The following is a 19995-nucleotide window of genomic DNA, read 5'->3' as shown; positions in this document are numbered from 1 at the left end:
CTTACCATTTATTTTCATGTCAGGGAACAGACCCTAGAACTGACCCATCTGTTGTTCTACAGCTAAAATAAGGACACATAATAAAAGTGGCAAAAAAAAAAAAGTGATCGTTGATAGCATTGAGTAATACTGTGCTGGAAGGCAGCACTCTAGAGGCCAGAGAGGAGGAAGTCTGTTCAAAGGCCATTTGAAAACTGCCAAAATGATGTTGTTACTCTCAACTTTATAATGAAATGCAAAGTCACCAGGTTGCTCAGTCCAAAAAAAAATTTGATTTTTCAATCTGTATTGTCACAGACAACTACAGCTCTGTTCTTGGAATATATCCAAGCCACAGCATAAAATTGCTTCCACCAGCCTCTTTTATGCAGATATGAGGAATGACGAGAAAACCGTGTCAGTTTCCATGATTTGTTGTGTTTAAACGGAGCTCTATAATCTTCTGCATCAGATAAAATGACATTGCACAAACAGTTATGATCACATCTGGTTTTAAAATACTTATCTCATACCTCCAGATCCTCCAGCTCTTGATTAAGCCTGACACCTACTGTTGAGTGAGGCGACTTCTCCTCCATAATTAACTTTACACAACAATTCAGTTTGAGACTAAAAACATGCCATTTTAGATGTTTATAGCTTCTAAAGCCTGTAATACATATAGCTTTTCTTCCTTGTTCCCATTGATTTCTTTCCTATTGATTCATGAAAACTAAATTTATCACATAGGACGCCTATCACTTGATCAGAAATTCATATACATGTATGTTGCAAAAGAACACAAAAATTCAGGTCAGACCTCATCTCCTTCAGCAACACGCTTTCCTTTGTGCACAACACCAGTTTCAAGATCTTCAAAATCTCCATACAGTTCGTCTGCAACAATAAGCACCCAAGATATCTGACAGTTAACCCGTCTGTTACATTGCACTTGTATTGTTCCATGCAATTGCTCATGCTTTCAGTATTGTGTTTTTCTCAGTACTGCTTTGTAGATTAGTTTCAGCCCAAATATTTTTTCTTCCCATCAACAGTTTTATAAGTCTGTTCTGCCCTCTCCATAGTTTCAGCTGAAAATTCTCAACTGAACTCCAGTGGCTCATCCTTTTTCCTTTCAATACCTTTATGATTTCAAAAATGTAAATAAAGTTTACATCATTCCAAAGGATCACACAACACATTAGTTAGCACTCTAATGACACAAGACACCAGCAGAGCAATCAAGCTCCTATCCTTGATTTAAAAAAATAAAATTAATATGAGATTTAAATATAGCAGACAATTTTTAAGTTAAAAAGAAATCCTTATAGAAGTCTGTCAAACCACAATCATTCTGCATACAAGATACAGCCACGTTATTAACATTTTCTAAATATTTCCTAATTAAAAAACCCAAACAAAAACAACACTTCCAAAACTTCTAAGGATAGACCTCACTTTTCATTCAAATGTGAATGACCAGTTTGTCTTCCCATTAAAAAAGAATTTAAAAAAAAAAAAATGCTTACTTCTACCAAGACTATCCAAAAGAATAAACCATAGATAGAGGATGAAAAACTAAACTCGGATACATAACTCAAAAGTTGGTATGGCCACGTGTTGATCAAGGACTCCACTTCCTAATTTAAATTATAAGGCCTATTTTCAGGGAGTAAATTTTCAGAATGTGCTACTTGTGTACTGTTTGTACAGAGATTTACAGCAGTGTTTAATTACATTAGTAGCTGTATAATACTTTATGTAACACTTTGAAAAAATTTGCAAGTATATCACTGATGCAAAACATTCTACATACCTAACTACAAAGTCATACTTTTCTTTAAAATCCCGTATACAGTAATCATTTCTAGAAGTCTTACACATACCATCTTCCTCCAACAACTTTGCTGCATCTTTATCATCTTCCCACTTTCCAGTAACAAAGCAGTCTCGAATACTGCTCATAACCTGCAAAATAATAGTGTCATTGCCTTGTACAGTTACAGCTTGTCATCAACAGAAACATTCTCCAGTATGTTCCCCACTCCTCCATCAGAGATATCAACTTGGAGATGACCTGATATTCTCATGCACAGCTCCACATCGAGACACCGTTACCAAAGCTACACAATGCCTCAGCAAACACAGGAATGTGAAATCAACTCAACTCTTGCCCAAAGGTCTTTACACTAACAAGGTCTCTACCCTACATCATATTTTCATTCACAATTCCCATGCTTTTTACTTTTTGGTAAATAAATAGCAAACCATTATCCACCAAATAGTCAAGACAGCCAAGCATTAAATTAACTTCTTCTAACTTTCCATTCCTGTAAGAACAGACAATGGAATCTGTTAGCCAGTAAATAGTTCTAATGACAGCAAGTAGCAGAAGATATGACACTGGCCGTAGCTCCCATGGGCCTGTTTCAATGACAACTCAGAGGTACTTTTTTTTTTTTTTTTTTAGAAGAGGCCCAGCTAAAAAGGTAAAATTACTGAACAGAAAATCAGTTCTGTTTTACCTCAAACCAGGAAAATGAGACACAGCCAGGATGTTACCAGTACAGGATATGCAGAAGTTATCCAATGGTATTACCTCTTCTAAATCCCAATCTTGTGGCTTTTCTATCAGAAACTTGGAGCAGTCAAGAGCATTAGCCTTCTGTTTGGATGCCTTGTCTGGACGGCTGACACGAAACAAACCTCCAAGTTCATCACCTGCATCCTCACTCTCATGGTCCTCATCCTCGACAGCTAAATGAAACGTACAAGCTGTAATTATTTTCCCCACAGTACATGGATCACATTTAACAACAATCTCTCTTCTGCCTTAACGTTTCACAAAACCTGCAGTGGTTTGAGGGAAAAAAGATGCAAACTAAAAATATGTTTAAATATAAAAGACTAAGGAAAAAGGTACACCGACCCAGTGTAAGAGTTAAATTAATACCCTCACAAGGGCAAAATATGGTGAGCAGCAACCAGGGAGATACTATACACTGTGATTACCGTGAACTTCAGTTGTACAGTTGTTCTATATGGAAACATGTAATTCATTTCACGAATTCCACTGGTTCGAATTTCTTTGAACAATCTGAAATCTGGTTCTATTTGCATAACTGGAATCATGTGAAAAAATATCACCCAATAAGTAAACACAGGATGTTAATTCAATACCATAAATAGAAACGATACCAAAACGATCTGTAGGAACGACATCAAGCTAGTAGGTAAATCGAGAATACCAGACCTTCAGAATCTGTCAGCAAATCTTCCTGCTCCTGCACTGTGGAAATTTTACAAAAGCCAAATTCTCATTGTGTTCTACAGAGGTTCTGCATGAGGTTTGTACATTCAGACCACTACTGGCAAATTTGTGAATTAAACAGGACAAACTACATAAATGGCAATTTTGTCTTCCTTTCAAGGCAACAGCTTTTTTTTTTCCTTGTCAAACACCCTTATTGCAGACACAATAGTACTAAGTCGTATCTGAGAGAATACTCCACTCTCAGTCATTGTGAGACAAAAATTCCTGAAATCAGCCAACAAATGACATCCCTTTATGAAACACCTCAATTACCACGATGGATTTGCATAATATCCATCAGATAATTATAAAAATGATCGAACTTTAACTGTTTGGGGGGAAATAGTTGTACCAGAAAACATGAGTAACAATTGAATAGTCTGGAAAATGAGCTTAAAATGCTTTTTATTGGAAAAGTGAAAACCGTCTTTATTACAATTATTAGTGAAAATGAGTATCAGCAATTAGAAGAGTCAATTAACTCTCCTCAAAGCCTCTCACCAAAAGACAGTGCTCAACGATTTGGAGTTGTAAACTTAGTAACAGATAAAAAGCTACCATATAATAAGTTATTAGTACAAGTTTCCAAACAGATTTGTACCTGTTCCATATACGAGTTTACGGAGATTGGGCGTTGAACGTTGCTGTCTTAGAAAGGCCTGAGCTGCCTTCTGTGTAAGGTCCTCTTTCCACTTTAGTGCACCTGAAAAGCAAAAAAAAAAAAAAAATTGCATTCTGCCTCCAAAAAAGAACAAGAATTAGGAGCTACACAAATAATTTAAATAAGGACATGACAGCAACAGGCTTAAGAAGTGCAGACACAACCCACGGTTTCTTTTTTTCATACTCCATATATACACAGAAACATCAATTGTGGCTACAAATTTGACCACTGGTTATTTTTTTTCTGATAAGTCCTAATTTTAGGACAAATTTTTAACATTTTTTTAGCAATAGTAACAGATTTTATGATTTACATGCTGATACTTGTCATCTTCACAGACTGGCAGAATGGTTGAGGTTGTAAGGGACTTCTGGAGGTCATCTTGCCCAGCCCCACTGCCCAAGTGGCGTCATCTACAGCAGGTTGCCCAGCACCACATCCAGACGGCTTTTGAAAACCTCCAAGGACGGAGATTCCACAACTTCTCTGGGCAACCTGTTCCAGTGCTCAGTGAGTAATTAATACATTTTAGCAATGTTCCCTCAATAATGTTTTATTCTTTCTAAATGTAATAGAGCATCATAATTTGTTTTACACACATAGCCAAAAAGATGAAAGTTTTAGAGAAACGTCTGCAGAATCGATGAAGTTTATAAAGTGAATCACCTCCATTTTAGAGGGAGGAAACCCAAGACCTAAACACTACATTGCAAATCAAAGGCTTAATAGCAGATAATCCCAAGTTTCCTAACTTGAAGTTTGCCACTTAACAACTACATATATGTATGTGGACGGGCAACATTATATAGTATTTACTAATTATAATATTCTTTAACAATGAACCCAATTAAAAATGGACAGTAAAAATTCTTAATATTTATAGTCTACCTGTCGTGTCAGCAGAAAGATCTATTTTTTCTTCATACTCCTCTTCCTCTTTCAGTAGATTTTCCACATCATCATCCTCAGTTTCTACAGCTTTCAGTTTAGTCTGGCTAATACTATCAGTTTTCTTTCCTTGAGTGTGTGGAAATCCCTTCCTATTTGACTCTTCAACTTCTAATTCATCACGTGATCCTTCTTCATCATCACCTTCATTGAGGGAAGAGTTTTCAGCCTCAGATTCTGATGCCTCTTCTGCTGTGCAGTTTCCCGAATCTGTAGTAAGCACTGATTTTCTTTTCAGTCTGTGATCTGAGATTTGTGGTCTCGTTTCTGTATCTTTACTATTTATTTCGTACTGCTTAGATTCAGCTACTTTTTTGCTTGCAACCTCAAATTCACTATCTAAGCTTTCATTTTCATAAGTCCTTTGCTCATCCTCCTCCTCCTCACTGTCATCATCTTCCTCCATCTCGTTCTCTTCAGGGGCAGTTCTTCCTTCTTCTCCTTCAGAACTCATCTCTAGATCATCATCACTGTCTGCAAATGCTGGCATCTCATTCACAGCTTCTTCTTTAGCCACCTCTGTTTTCAGACGTTTGGCTCTCCCAAAACCCACCTCTTCCCTTATTAGCTCTCTGTCACTTTCTTCCTCAGCATCATCTTCATCATCGCCCTCACTTCCATCCTCAGACATTACTGCTTCTTCTTCTTCATCTTCCTCATCGCTTACTGCATCATCATTTTCTTTCTCTTCTTCTTCAAATACTGCCTTCCGACGAACTCTTCCAGTCTTCAAATCAATCTGTCTCTCTTCTTTTGGCATCACAAACCTGTTTTCCCAAAAATCACATTTGGGGTAAGATGGCAAAGTACAAGAAAATGTTAATAAAACAATGAATATTAAAAATATTTTTAATTAAAAAAAAAAACAAAACAAAAATAAAGCGAGGTTATGGAGAACATTAAAAAGGCAGTAGAGTTCTTTAAGTACAGAATGCCTTTTAATTCAAGAATACACCCTATTTTGTAGCCATAAATAATTCCAAGAAATTTCTTCACTTTCCATGGAATTAAGATAGGTTATACAATGAATTTTACTGAAGATTATGACTGCCATTCTCCAAAACTCTGAAGAAAAACAGAAATATGTTACTTATGGCTATATCAGCAAGGAATTCCTGGAAGACAGGACTATACTGCTTACAAAACCTTTCTAATATCAATTATTCCTATCTCAAAAAAGGTGGCATATGAGTAGTCTCAGAACAGGAAGAATTAGGCAATAAGCCATTCTACTAACTGTGCTCTATTAGAGCCTGAAATTAGACATTCATTCATACTCAAACACTGCTCAGCATTTAAAACTTACTCTTGCCCTACATCTTCTGAACCCAAGGGTCTAGAGTCCATGAAGAGAGAGACTTTGCTTGACGCCATCTTAACATCAATGGCTGAATGCGTGGAGATGAGGCTCTGAACTAGTTCATGATTTGGTCTCACTTCCTCCTGGAAAGCCAAGATTTTTCACTTTTCAATTAAAATGAATAAACAAATGTCTAATGAACAGCTAATAGAGTCATCAATCTGCCTAAAACAGTAGAAATCTGCATAAGCACGAAAAAATTCCAAAGCATTTTAAATAAATGTTTTCTCAGAATAGCAAGGTCTCCCTTCCCCTCTTCACATTTCAAGAATGGATACGATATTAATACAAGAAAAATTAAACAGGGCCTCCTGCAGAGTATGCAACCACTACAGTAAGTATCAGCAAGCACACGTTATCATAGACCCAAACGTATTTAACATTTAGCACAACACAGGGGAAAACAGCCGAAATCAATCTGTAACTCAAATGTTTTCCACCTCTCCCTTGGACTAGTCAAATCCTGTAAGTGTTCTCCCACAATCACCCTGCCCTGCAAAATAAGAGTGATAATATCCCAGTACTGGGAGTTTTTGTGAATCTTAAGTCAATGTTTGGAAAGTTTATGAAACTATACTTAGGTAATTATTATTAACTGATCCTTCAAATGTTTTGCAGTGTTTTACAAAGAGATAAAAATATCGCTCCTCTGAAATCAATAGAGGAGAAAAAGAAATTACCCACTACGGATATATAAGGATTGATAATTTTAAAGAAGCTTATTTTTTAAGCACTTAATTTTTACTCTAAGGATAAAAACTACATTTTGCAAGGAATTCAAATCACTAACAGCATTCCCTTACCTCTTCTTTTTCATGAGCGTGGCTCCCACCAAGGTCAATATAAACAGCATCTTTATCATATACAATGCCTCCAACTCCTGAAAGAGGAGCATAGACTAGCTTCTCTTTCTCATTTAAAGAACGCTTCTTCTGCTGTTCAGGCAGAGCACAGGGGTCTGGTAGGAAACTCACATCACTCACAGTAAAGTCTCCTACACCTGGGGTGACAAGAAAGGAAGGCAATAAGGTTTTCACAAGGTTTTGATTCTGAAATTTGAAGAGATTACAAAAAAAACACACTACAAGACATTGTAGCGTTCAGTGACTCATCAACAGCAAGCTCTGTACCGAACATCCAACTCTTCTGCCTTACCACTGAACTTAGAGAAGCACACGTTAAGTTCACCAGAATTTTTCAAAGCTTTGGGTTTGTTTGCTTGTTTTTAAATAAGAAAACTACCAACTCACTTTTCTGCGTAGGTCTGTAAATTTATTAAAATATTTTTGAATTTAAGCTTTTAAATCACTCAAACTATTAAATTTATTCAATGAATATGAGAAAATTCACATAAGCTAGATTTAATTTCACTATTAGGGCTGGTACGTTTTGCACTCCAAGCACCTTTTAAAGTGAAACACCTTTGAAAAACTGCTAATATTGCAACAAAACCACACAATTAAAAGCAAAGCTACTTACAAGGATTTATTTTTCCAAAAACATGTATTATGAAAAATAATTTCCAAAAGCATAAAATGCATTTAGAAAGGCTAAAAAACTAGTTTACAATGTACAGTTTAAAGAGACAAATTATTCCACAATAAAAATAACAGTGGCTATGCTGTTATTCATAAATCAGTACACAGTTTTAAGAAGCTGGTAAATTACCTGGCATATGAATTTGACTTTTGTTTTTCAGGTGTGCTCCTCTCAGGTATCCATAAAGCGATATCTTCCTGTCACATTTGGGATTGATTCTAACGTCTTCTGGGTTTGTCAACTCTTCCATTCTATCCAAAAAAAAAAAAAAAAAAAAAAAGTTAGAACATCCAGCAGTCCTAATAGTAACTTTTGAAAAAAGGTAGTTTAAGAAAAGAGAATTGCAGCATCACTGCTGGCACTGCGTGCTCTGCAGACTCTAATAATCAAAAAAGAACAATCATAAGAAAAAAATCCATGGAAAAGAAAAGATAAAAGATCTTTCAAAAATTCTTTAGAATTGTATTTTAAAACTTGCATAGCTGTGTACAACAATATATTTCCAGAAGACTTATTGACATTTCACTAAAGATGTACTGCTTTCTTACAAAATTTTAATTACTGCTTATACGCCTTCCACACACAACCCCCCTCAAATCAATTTTGCCATTAGAGGGAAAAGAGACTAACCACCCTAAGACAGCTGAAAGACACATTCCCTGCAGCCACACAATACCTTCTTTTCCCTAATAATGGCAGTGAGCAACACAAAAACTTCCACAGGAAAGGGGAGAGGGAAAGGTTGGCTGTTTTCAGGCAGATGAGGGGAAGCTCCTTCCAGAACTCCTTCCTACACTGCACAAGGGAGGCCACACAAGCACACAGCCAGGGAGGATGACGGGACACACACTCTGGCTGCAGATCAGCTAAAAAACTGACCCAACAACCAAAATAACTGTAACAGTTATAGCAACCTAAACCAATGTTACTGAAAGACTACAGAATATTTTTTTTCTCATTTTCCCTCTCTTTGCTTTGTGTATTTTGCAGGACTTTGTATTATGCTTATCTTTTACTCCAACAATTTTTTTCCAAAGAATTAGAGCTTTGAAAAAGACTTGTTCTAGGCACCTTGGATTCTTGTGGGAGTTCAGTCATAACTGCAAGCATTCTGGCAATAAAATATGAAAGGTGAGGCAGTTTCTCAGGTAGGCATGGCCACCATCAAGATGACGTTCATGTTCCAAAGACACTGTGAATCAAATGCTACATGTGGAGATGGAGCAGAAGGGAGGTTCCGGGGAACTCGGAGGACTACTTCACTTGTTAAATTGCTGGAATGCTGTTCCTTTTCCACGGAAATTCAATATAATCACCAACAAGCGGGGGAGGGGTGTGTGTGTGTGTGTGTATGTGCATGTATGTGTTTCAAAAGTATTTACAATATACCATGAAACTGAAACTGAATGGCTACAGTTAGCAGCACAAACCTGAAGAGTAGGCTTTCAATTCCCCAAAGCTACCCAGAGAACACTAAATACCCGTTCACACATGGAGCTGACTGGCTCTAATGTTACAGTTTTTTTACACAGCAAGGTGCTGCTGTCTGTGCTGAGATTGAAGAACAGAGAGAAAAGCACACACCTGTCTGCAAGAACATACGGGTGAGATGTTTGCCAAGTAAGAGGTCGGAATTTCATAACTGAGATAAAACGCCCCAAATTGTGTATTTCCTGCTTTTGATATTCTCCGTGAACCATCCCAGAGAGATAAAACAGCTTAGCACCCTAAACACATTAAAAAGACATAAAAACGTTAAACATCAATTTCGTACCTACAAAACTAAAAAAAAGGCAACACAATCCTAAATTGTAAATCATAAACGGAAGTTGCAGGTTACAACTGGCTCCAAAAGATCAAACTAACTAGTTTACTTCATCGTGAAAATTGCCCCCTAAATCTTAGAGGAAAAAGATTCCCACCCAGAAAACCTGGTACAAAGGTTAATTTGTCTCTCAGACCTACAAGCAGATCTTCCTTGCACAGCACCTGTGTAACAGACTTTTTTACTGGTATCACATGTGCAGTGGGTAGTCACACTGGGATAGAGAATAATTACACAAGTATTTTAGCAAATAGAAGAAAGATTAGATAATCGATGCAACATCAGCACTGTCCATTTATAGTATTATTTAAAAGTTGTAAGAACATAATAAACACTTCAGTACTGCCCCACTTTTAATTTAGCTTCCACAAGGCAAAATATATGGAAAAATGACCGTTGAATGTCATACCGGATACACTTCAGTCCAGAATCTGTGCTTTAACTTCTTTTTAGTCTTCTTTAATTGTTTGTTGTTCTTGAACGTATCCAGGTGGGTAAGAACTCCCATAATTTTGGGAAAGCCATGCACCTGACAAATGTTCAGGAATTCAAATGTTTCCATCTCAAATCCAAAGCTGGCATCAATAAGCATTAGAACCTGAAAACACAACATCAGCATTTCACTATAACAATACCACAGTGCCCACGTGAGATAATTTCAAAGACTGCACCTTTAAAGTCATAAACTTATTTGGAACCAAAATCTTGCAAAAAGTTTTGTTCTTTATTTTCATACATCCTGAAAATCAACTTTGGCTTTTTAATTAAGTACGAATCTTAGCTGCTTTAGAAGTTAGTGGGGCTTAGGAAATCAAATCTCTTCTTCCAGTCAATCAAATCTCCTTATATAGATTTGATTTGCTCATTGTCTCCGAGAAAACTATCAAAGAATAAGGCTGCTCTGTGAATGCAATAACATACAGTATCGTAGTAAGGTCTGAACAGGCATTTACTTGCTTAATTTAAAATATGCAAAATTGACTATCTTCCAATATTTGCATGAGTATCTGAGAAAATTAATTAAATTTTTGTATCAGCCAAGTCTTTTGGCAAAATGAGACAAACTTACTTCACACATTGCAATTACTGTTATGCATCACTAAAACGCACTGACACAGGAAAACAGCACCCAACACTCAAATGGAAATGGAAGCAATGTCATATTAGGGCCTCAGCAGTTAAGAACTTAAAATACATGGGAACTGATGACAGAGCTCTGCAAGTGACTACGTGATCTCCGCCTCCTAACAATAAAACCAAAAAAGATTCTCAGCATCACTATGTGCATGCAGAATCTCAAACATCCATCACATCTACTAACAGAGAATTTTTGTATTTTTTAATACATCTCCCTTCCTCAAGTAGAAAACATGCAGGCAGAACAGTATCTGGACTAGCGCCTGCATGTATTTAGATAGTCAATATTTAGAGAAGGATTCCAAACCCTAATTGGCTATGAATAATATACTGAATCCACACATAAAGTAAAATTCTAAACAGACAAATGGATCGTGCATTGGGTCCTCAAGATCAGTTGACATAATCCACCCCACCAAAAATTACAAGTAAATTACAATGGTGACCACACTCCACTGAAATCAGTTGTATCACTACACAGTGATCTTCAGATGTAAACATCAGAGTGCATCAAATAAAACCAACTAGTAAACTAATACATATTTCTACTTTATACATTAGTTGAAAAACTTCTTGCCTAAAAAAACATTTTCAGATTTTAACATGTTTGACCAAATCCCTTAATGAAAGGTCACTTTGTCACCTTGGCTTCTTCTAAGATCTTCCACTGAAAGTTTACCAGCTGCATTAGCAATGAAGTTCAGCTGCATTTCTCTTCTTCCACATCCTCCTCACCACCAAACACTTTATTTCCCCAGGGTAAAGAAAGTCCTAGGGGAATATTAGGTTTATTGTCGAGCTTCGTCCTGTTCTCTCTGAAATCAAAGACAGTTTTGCCTTTGATAGCCATGGATAGAGAAATGAGACACTGATGCAATCTAGTCAAAAGTAGTATTTTCAATATAAATTATAGTAGAAATCACGTGCCATTGTTAACTTACCAAATCAGCGACTTTAGCCAGGTCAATCATTGTGTTAATGTCACATCCACATTCAATAATAGTTAGCCTGCGTTTTTTACCTGAAAACAGAATTAAGAATCAAAAACCAAAACAGAGGGAGCAAATAAGCCCACTGTTTTCTTTCCAAGTCACATTCCTTAAGTTCCTAAGGAGTATCTGGGACTGAAATTCTTGTCTAGTGTATAGATCATCCAACACGCACCACTGTAGAAGTGCCTGTTTTCAATTGTTTACAATTCTACTAAATTATAACTTCTTGGTTTAAAATTATGAGGTTGGATACATGTTTTCAAAGTTGTTCGGTCTTTTCCAAAAAAAAATGCTAATAGCACAAAAAATGTGTGTTTGTTTGTTTTATGTTGGGGAAAAAAAAAAAGAATCTCTGCTTCTTTTATCTTTATTGCCCCAGAGTTAATACTGTGGATTTTATTTTATCACGTATTTTTTGTTCTTTTCATATTATTAGGAAAAATACACTCTGTTTTAGCCTTTAAAAAATAGAGATTTACATATCAAAAAATTTTTAAACATGCATCCAAATGAGAAAAATGTACCTACTGTTAACTTGGCTTGACTAACTGGAATTAGCTACATGAACTTTAGACAACAGGAACAACAACTTTAAACAACTGTATATAACGGGTATCATGGTTTTTCCCTTCAGGTTATCAATTGCAAAATTCAACCCTTGAGTCCCAGTAGATCAATGAGGAAATCCAATCTAACACATGAATTTTCCTTTCCATTTTTGTTTTCCCATATTTCCTTGCAAAATCGAGATTTATTAGTTACACTCTCCGAAAAGTCTACCTGAACCAAACATCTGTGTTTGGTTTGTTATCTGTGCCCAAGCAAGATCTCCCTTACAAATTGGTTCCTCGAGCTGCGCTGGGCCGTGCTCCTCCTAGAACCTCAGTGATCCCCCTGGTAATATTCAGGGAAAAGGATGAAGGGAACAGACTAAGAAAGTGGAGAAAGTGGTTTCCACCTAGAAGACTGAAAACTTAACAAAAAGGAACTGACTGGAAGGGTGAAGTGGAAAAACGTAACTGGAAATGGCTAGCCAAATTCATTCTTGGCTTAAAAAAGACAAAAAGTCGGGATTATAGGACAGGGAACCTGAAAGAATGGGAAACGCATGCAGAGGTTAGAATGAAGCCAGAGAAAACCAGTTCAAAAGGGAAAACAGAACCCAGTGGAAAAGTTTGGGGGGATGGAAAAACTGCAAAAAAAAAGCCAGAAAAGAAAAAAACACCAGAATTAGGATCCGAGCAGGGTGGAAAACAAGTTTAGAGGGACAAGTCCCCCAAAAGTCTAAATCTCACTAGTCTTTTACTGTTAATAACTATGTTTGATAACATATCCAAACGATTTCTTCAACATGACAAAAATTGTAGGAACACAAAAACATTCCAGCTCTAAAAGCAGGACAAATAAGAAGTGCAAAATTAGCACATCCATTTCTCATATCTTTGTTCTCACCTGAAACAATTGTAACAGGACCCCGGATTTCAACCAGTTTTTGCCTTGTGAAGTTCTTAATGAGACATTTTATTACGGTGCTCTTCCCAACTTTGGGAGGGCCGACTACAACCACCACCACAGGAGGTGGCTCCAAAGGAGTACGGTCAACCACAGGGATGTGATGTTTTTTAGTCTTCAAATCCTGAGTTCTGAGAAGAAATGTGCAATCAATAAGCAGAAGAACGTAAAAGACAGTAACATTTATTCTTTTAAAGTCTTCCGTATTTGCAAAAACTTGGACGCGAAGGTTCATCAAGAGCCCAGATATGAATATGTATGTGGCACTGCCACCAAGCCTAAGGAGCTGTATGCATTTTTTTTCCCATTGAGACTAACGCAGCTGTACCACGTAACACAGATGCAGAAAGCATCACACTTCTGACACACACATCACCTACAACATGACCTGGTGAATGACAAAAGCATTGTGATCACACCAGTGAAAATTACACTACGCATATTTCTACATGAAGAAACACCAGCCAACACCTACCCATCCAGCCAACCCCACACGCTCTATAACCAATTCCCATTTCTTACCTATGGAAAGTCCTGGCCATCCGCACAGCAGACTGGACTGTAAAGGCTTTGGGGTTTCTCTTCCGCGCATTCTCCTCATCTCCTATTCCTAACTCGTTGAGATAACGTTTCCTTTTCTTCTCTGCCTTCGGCCCACTATGCTTTGCTCGATGCTTCTTCTTCTCTTTTTCCTCCATCTTACTCTTTCAACAACTGTCTACAGCCGGTATGGCGCAGATTGCCTCTGTGTGACAACGTAACAGCTGACATGGGAAGGAAACACAGTTAGTGCACACAGCACACCTGATGGAGAACCGCAGTGCTGTGCGAACACGACTTAACCATCTCTGGAAAAACAGCCAATTTACATCCTGCCTGGATGCACATGGAAAGCACCGAGGCCCTCCCGGGGTAAAGCAGCTCTCCTGGCAGCCCCAGGCCGGGGTAAAGCAGCTCTCCCGGCAGCCCCAGGCCGGGGTAAAGCAGCTCTCCTGGCAGCCCCAGGCCCTGTGCTCCGGCCACCACGGGCCCGGGCCCGGGCCCAGGCCGGGGGGCGAGTCTCCATGCAGGCCGGCAGCCTGCACCCGGCAGGGGTGGGGAGGAGACCGCTACTTTACCCCGGGCAAAGCCGACTTCCAAGGCCAGGACGGCAAGGAGCTGCCAGGCGGACCAACCCCACACCCCCTGAGGAGAGCGAAGAGAATTCCCTCACCGCCGGCCGCCGCCGCCACCTACCCTGTCCTGTCCCGCCGCCCGGTCCGCGTGGACCCGCACCGACCCACCAGCGGTGACGGCCCCCACGGAAACAAGCGGCTGCGCCCGGAGTTCCGGGGGAAGCGGCGGAGCCCTATTGCCGGCACACACGGCGGCGGCCCGACGGGGCGGAGACCCGCCCGCCCCCTCCGCGGCGTTAGAGGTGCCGGGGCACTACGAACCGGCCCGGCATCGCGTCCCGGTTGTGAATGAACGGCTTTGCCGTCAGAGCTGTGGGGGCCTGGGGGCAGCCCCCGGCGGTGCCATCCCCGCAGCACCGGGGCTGAGGAGGCGGGCGGCCCCAGAGGCCAGCGTGGAACCTTACCAGGGACTACGGGGGCGCAGCCAAGTCAGAGGGGGAGTCTTGTGAAGGGCTTTCCAGTCCTACGAACTTGGACGGAATGTACTTCGGTGGGGGCTTTTTTCAGATAGCGAGCCCCCCCGCCCCCCCGAAGGAGGTGACTGGGATGGGACTGAGGGGGATTGGAAAGGAATTGGGGGGGACTGGGAGGCACTGGGAGATACTGGGGGGTACTGGGAAGCCAATTCCATGAGTGGAGGATGCCGATAGGAGCCTGGGGGGAACTGGGCTGTACTGGGAGTGACTGGGTAGGGGGCTGAGAGGCTCCTGGGGGCATACTGGTTTATACTGGTTCATACTGGGAGCTACTGGTGAGACCTGGGGGGAACTGGGAAACCAATGTCATGAGTAGAGGATGCTGACAGGAGCCTGGGGGGAACTGGGCTGTACTGGGAGTGACTTGGGGGGGGGCTGAGAGGCTCCTGGCCGGGAGCTGGGGTGCTGCAGGTGAGAAGTGAGCAGCTGTCATCTCGGGCCCGTGCCTGCGCCTTGAGGCCGGTCCTCCTGAAGTTATTACAAGCCCTGCTTAATTAAGTGAAAAGCCCCTCTTCTCCGGGGTAATTTGCCTTAACGCCGAGAAACAGCGAGGAGCAGAGCTACTAAAGGGGTGTCCAGGTCGTGAGCTGCCGTCCCTGTGGTTCTGGGCACGTCCTGCCTCCCAGTGAGGGGGGACCGTGGCCGTCACCCCGGTCCTGCTGCCGGAGGAGGAGGCTGAGGAGAAAGGCGTACGCTTTGTGGACTCCCACAAAAGGAGGAGCTGAAAACGCGGAGCAGTGGGATAGGCCCAGGCTGACTATAATATCTGCGCCTGGGAACAAGTCTCACTTCTCATTAAGCAGGGTTTGTGAGGGAGAGGGAATATGGAAATAAAGAACTAAGTCTTAATGCAGAGTTTTAAAAAGTTTACTAGTTTGCAATCATAAATACAATCATCACCTTGTACTTAGCTTTAAGATACAACTTTTTGTGTTCAAAGTGCCTTGTAGCTACTGTCTGAAGCTACGGTTCTTCCGTAATACATGAGTGTCTTCCAGTTCTGGAGATCAAGGCAGAAAAGTTAAATGGCTTCTTCACAGCCACAGCTAAACATTACTGACAAAAGTCAGGACTAATCTTGGACTTCTTGCGTACACATCTCAATAGACAGCTTCTTCACAGAGATACCAACTTTATTAATAAAATAATGGTCTGTGTTTAAGTTTTATTACGTTTCTTTTGTTCTATAAACAATAAGTTAATAACATGTTAAAATCTAGGCATACTTAAAATATTCCACAGCCACAATTTAAACACAAGAAAGGATTTGCACGTATACTTTTCGGCATCCTAGGCCCAGTATTGCTTTAATACACAACCATAGCAGCTCTCCAGAGAGACACATGAAAAACACTTCCATGATTACAGTGGTCTTCCAGACAGCCATGGATCCCAAGAAGTCTAAAAATAGGCTCAATGTGCAAATGCAAAGATGGAACACAATTACTTTTTTTTTTCCCTGAGTGCAGTTCTACAAGTTCATTATCACCCCGTTAGAAAAACCTCCATTTGGCAAATAGAAAACTACAATTTCAAAAAGACGACAATTTGAAAAAAAAATACACAAAAGGAAATCACAAAAATCTTGCCTTTTAAAAGGCTACATATGGTCATTTTTAAATGAAAACACTATACATTAAGAGTCTAGGAAAAGATCAGCAGTGCTCTTTATCAGGAGCACACCTAAAACGCAAACACACGCAGTGAGCCATCCCCTGCCACCACCAAGGCTGCTTCTCCCATGCTTGTTCCCCTCTCATGTTAACGCTTTCTCCACTAAAAGCTATAAATAAGTCTGTTTTCTACAGATTTGTTTAAAGTAAGCGAATTCCGACCAGCATAGGAAAAAAAGTCAGTGCGGTAAGGCCACAAAACCAATGTCCTGAGCTTCCTGGCAGAATTAATCCAGCACAGACTGAACACAGGAAGAGTAAATCTTCAATACCCACGTACCTGTGAAGAAGATGAGTCTGTACGTGCAAGTTAACGTGAGGCTGCCGATAACCAAAGGCATGCAGGAGCACTGCAAGCGGCCTGGTGACAGCTCCCGTCGGATGGGGAGGGGAGGCAGCACACGTTCGGCAGGTTCTTCTGTGGCCCTCACTAACTTCACTTATCTTCCTTCCCCCTCCAGACAGCGCAGAGAACCCAGGGCAAGCACTTCACACTTAGACCTGCAAAACTTCTAGCAAATTTGGACAATGCTGCCAATCGAATAAAAAAAAAGAAAAACCACATTCATTTTTCACCGGGCAAGCAGACCCGCTGTCAGTTTCATGTATGACCCAAATGACAGGTGGAACTCTGGCCACCAAAAGCAAAAAGGTAACTTTTTGGCCCACCTTGCTCCCCATTTTGCTCATTCTCAAACAGCGAATCTAACCCAGTTCCCAAAATTTCATTTCTCACACCCAGCCAATGAGGGTCATAGTCATTTACTGTCTCCAGCAGCTGCTGCCCATACGATAGGGCTGGAGTGGACAGTGTCCCCTGATACCCCCCTTCGTGTTTTGGAAGTTCCAAAGGAGGACTAGCGTGACTAGCTGCCACCAGAGGTGGACTGTGCCTCATCTGCTCTAGCTCAAGCTTAGATTCCCCTTCACCATAACTGAAAGTGGAGCCCTTCCCAAAGGGAGAAGGGTTTGACTTGATATACAAACAGTTCTCATCGCCCAGGCCCTGGTTACCACTTAAGTAGTTTAAGACAGGCCTCCTATACATGTTCTCTTTAGCTGCCAGGTACTGGTGATCTTCTATACAAGACTGGAAAACATCTGCATCTGAGTAGTAGCTTTCAGGGAAAGATTTCTTCAGGTACGGATACTCCTGCTGCACCGGCAGCGAGAGCTGGGGGGCACATCCCACGCTCCCTGCGCCCAGCGGGACCCCTTTTCCCAGGCAGTCCAGACCCAAGTGAGCTGGGGTCTGACCCCAGGGCTGACCCGGAGCTCCAAAGGTGTTATCCAAGCTCCTGAAATGAACATCCAGCCTCGCGTAGGGCTGACCGGCGTAACCCTGGTGTCCTCCTGGCAGACCGGGCTGCGGATGGAGGAGGCTCCGCTCTGGCCCAGGACCCTGCCCTGTCGTGCGGGACCCGGGGACGCAGCGGGCCGGCTTCTGCTTGCCACAGGCCGGCTTGCGGTAGGCGGCGGCGGCGGCTTCGCTCTTCTTGTGGTTGAGCTGCCGGGCTCTCCTGTTCTGGAACCACACCTGCGGGGAGGCCAGCAGAGACTGAGCGACAGCCCGGGGGAGGCCGCCCGGCCGCCCGCCCCTCCATCCCTCCCTCCTTCCCGCCCCTCTCACCTGGATCCTGGACTCGGGGATGTCGGTGAGGCCGGAGAGCTGCTCCCGGAGGGCGATGCCGGGGTAGGGCTCCTTCTCGAAGGCGCGGACCAGCAGCTCCAGCTGGGCCTTGCTGAAGGTGGTCCGTTTCCGCCGGCCGCCCTCCCGCCCGGCGCCGGTGGGACGCGCCCGGGCCTGGTCGGCGGGGAGAGGGGAGCGGCGGTCAGCGCCCGGCAGGGCTCCCCCTGCCCCGGCCACGCCAGCCAGCCTCCCCGGGCTGCGGGCAGGCTGGACGGGGCCGGGGCCGGCGGGCAGGCTGGCGATCTCCATGAGGGCCGATGTCTGCGGGGCGGCACAGGCCGCTCCCCGCCTTATGAGCCCTCCGCCCCGGGCCTCAGCGACCCCCACCCGCCCGGGCCGGCCCCGCCAATGGGGCCGGGGCCGCCGGGGGTGACTCAGAGCCATCTCCCACACCTCCATTGTCATCCCATCACCAAAATACACATAATGAGGTCTCGCCCCACCAAAGGAGCCAAAGCGTCTCCCGGCGAAGCCCCCACTGCCGCCGCAAACCCATCCACCTTTCTTTAATTCAAATGGGGGGTGAATAATTTAATGAAGTTATCTTTCGCCTTCGGTTTGGGCTCCGTCTCTCTGGACGGCAGGCCTGGGGCTCCCTCAGATTGGAGAAGGCTTCCACACCACCCTTCTCCCAAAAGGAAACCATCCCAGCTCTTATTGCACCCCGGTGACAAGTTCTTCTTGTCCCCATGTAGCTACCCTGCTCCTATTCCCCTCCGTGGGATGTTTCTCATCAGCTTAACTGCAGTAAATAAAACGCTGGTGGCTTTACTAGACATTGCGTCAAAACCCAGCGTTGACAGTAAAGGACGAAGCCTCCCCCAGCAGACTGCGGTCACCGGGGCAGAAGGAGCAGTCTCCCTCCGAGTGCGTGCTGGAGAGCCCAGCGCAAGCTCTTCCTTTCCTAGGGCTGCTTTTTATTCCTCTAGACAAGCTCTACTCATCCAAGTCATGCACAGAACAAGCAAGGTCTGTGCTTTCAGCCCAAGGTGAAATCGTGACCAATGTATTAATCCAAAAGAGAGGCCAGAAGTATTATTTAAGAGAGCCAAGAGTGACATAAGGACCTACAGGGAGAAACAGTCGCAATGCCGAAAAGGATTAGATGTTAGAACAGGATTAGAACAGCAACAAATCAATTAGTCAATGTAATAATTTGTCAAATGAGGCCATTAATGGCTATCGCTGAAGGTGCTCAAGAACAACAGCGTCATTACTTCATGTGTTTTTCACCTCAACATGTCCCCATTCATTTTTCAGATTTGGCACCCGCTCCAGCCTGCTGTGAAGCTGAAGGGTATGGGGACAGAGTCTGCCAGCTGTTACCTACTATTTACATTCTGCAGGGACCAGTACGTCCACCATCCACGCAGCCACTTAGGCTGAGCTGGGCAAGGGTTTTAACATCACATGCACCATGACACTGGTTCACAAGAAAAATTAATGTCCTTCCAGACAGGGGTGACAGTCAGCCCCTGTGAGTCCAGTACTCCACAGACCGGATTCCTTCAGCAGCTCTGTCCATAAGGTAAGGTTGCCCTCAGAAACCACTTTACTTAAATAATGTTTTCAAGCAGGAGTGCATATGAAGGCAGTGAGAATTTGAGAGAGATGACAGCAGCATGTAGTCCAAAACATCTGGAAACAGCTTGAACCTGTTTCGTTTCCTCAGTACTCCTCCCCTTTCTTCTACCATAGCATTCCCATAAGCC

At 42.3% G+C, this 19995-nt stretch overlaps 2 protein-coding genes across 2 annotated transcripts in view; both read right to left on the bottom strand.

The window, feature by feature from the left end:
• Nucleotides 1-14532, bottom strand: part of BMS1 (BMS1 ribosome biogenesis factor) — a 23802-nt gene extending 9270 nt beyond the window's left edge. The window contains exons 1-14 of the mRNA XM_074154956.1: nucleotides 14506-14532; nucleotides 13792-14033; nucleotides 13210-13400; nucleotides 11707-11786; nucleotides 10038-10226; nucleotides 9388-9530; nucleotides 7933-8054; nucleotides 7068-7264; nucleotides 6211-6347; nucleotides 4845-5671; nucleotides 3894-3995; nucleotides 2579-2736; nucleotides 1866-1947; nucleotides 800-876 (exon numbers count right to left, since the gene is read on the bottom strand). Of these exons, the coding sequence (XP_074011057.1) occupies nucleotides 800-876; nucleotides 1866-1947; nucleotides 2579-2736; nucleotides 3894-3995; nucleotides 4845-5671; nucleotides 6211-6347; nucleotides 7068-7264; nucleotides 7933-8054; nucleotides 9388-9530; nucleotides 10038-10226; nucleotides 11707-11786; nucleotides 13210-13400; nucleotides 13792-13967 (2481 nt within the window). The 5' untranslated portion in view covers nucleotides 13968-14033; nucleotides 14506-14532. The remainder of the gene's footprint in view (nucleotides 1-799; nucleotides 877-1865; nucleotides 1948-2578; nucleotides 2737-3893; nucleotides 3996-4844; nucleotides 5672-6210; nucleotides 6348-7067; nucleotides 7265-7932; nucleotides 8055-9387; nucleotides 9531-10037; nucleotides 10227-11706; nucleotides 11787-13209; nucleotides 13401-13791; nucleotides 14034-14505) is intronic.
• A 2662-nt stretch (nucleotides 14533-17194) lies between these two features.
• LOC141469432 (uncharacterized) lies at nucleotides 17195-18682 on the bottom strand. Its single transcript, XM_074154955.1, has 2 exons — nucleotides 18224-18682; nucleotides 17195-18130 (listed from the first exon to the last, which is right to left on the bottom strand). The coding sequence occupies exons 1-2, from the start codon at nucleotides 18680-18682 to the stop codon at nucleotides 17195-17197; spliced, it is 1395 nt and encodes a 464-aa protein (XP_074011056.1).
• Between the last annotated feature and the right edge of the window lie 1313 nt (nucleotides 18683-19995).

The sequence above is a fragment of the Numenius arquata genome, chromosome 10, assembly GCF_964106895.1.
Source record: "Numenius arquata chromosome 10, bNumArq3.hap1.1, whole genome shotgun sequence".
NCBI classification, from domain to species: Eukaryota; Metazoa; Chordata; class Aves; order Charadriiformes; family Scolopacidae; genus Numenius; species Numenius arquata.
This window is presented reverse-complemented; position numbering and strand designations above follow the sequence as displayed.

Excerpts from the sequence above, each read along its gene's own strand:
- LOC141469432 (XM_074154955.1), bottom strand. The coding sequence starts at position 18,682 with ATGGAGGTGTGGGAGATGGCTCTGAGTCACCCCCGGCGGCCCCGGCCC. Across the intron at positions 18,131-18,223 it reads TCCCCGAGTCCAGGATCCAG|GTGTGGTTCCAGAACAGGAG; the intron begins GTGAGAGGGGCG and ends GCCTCCCCGCAG.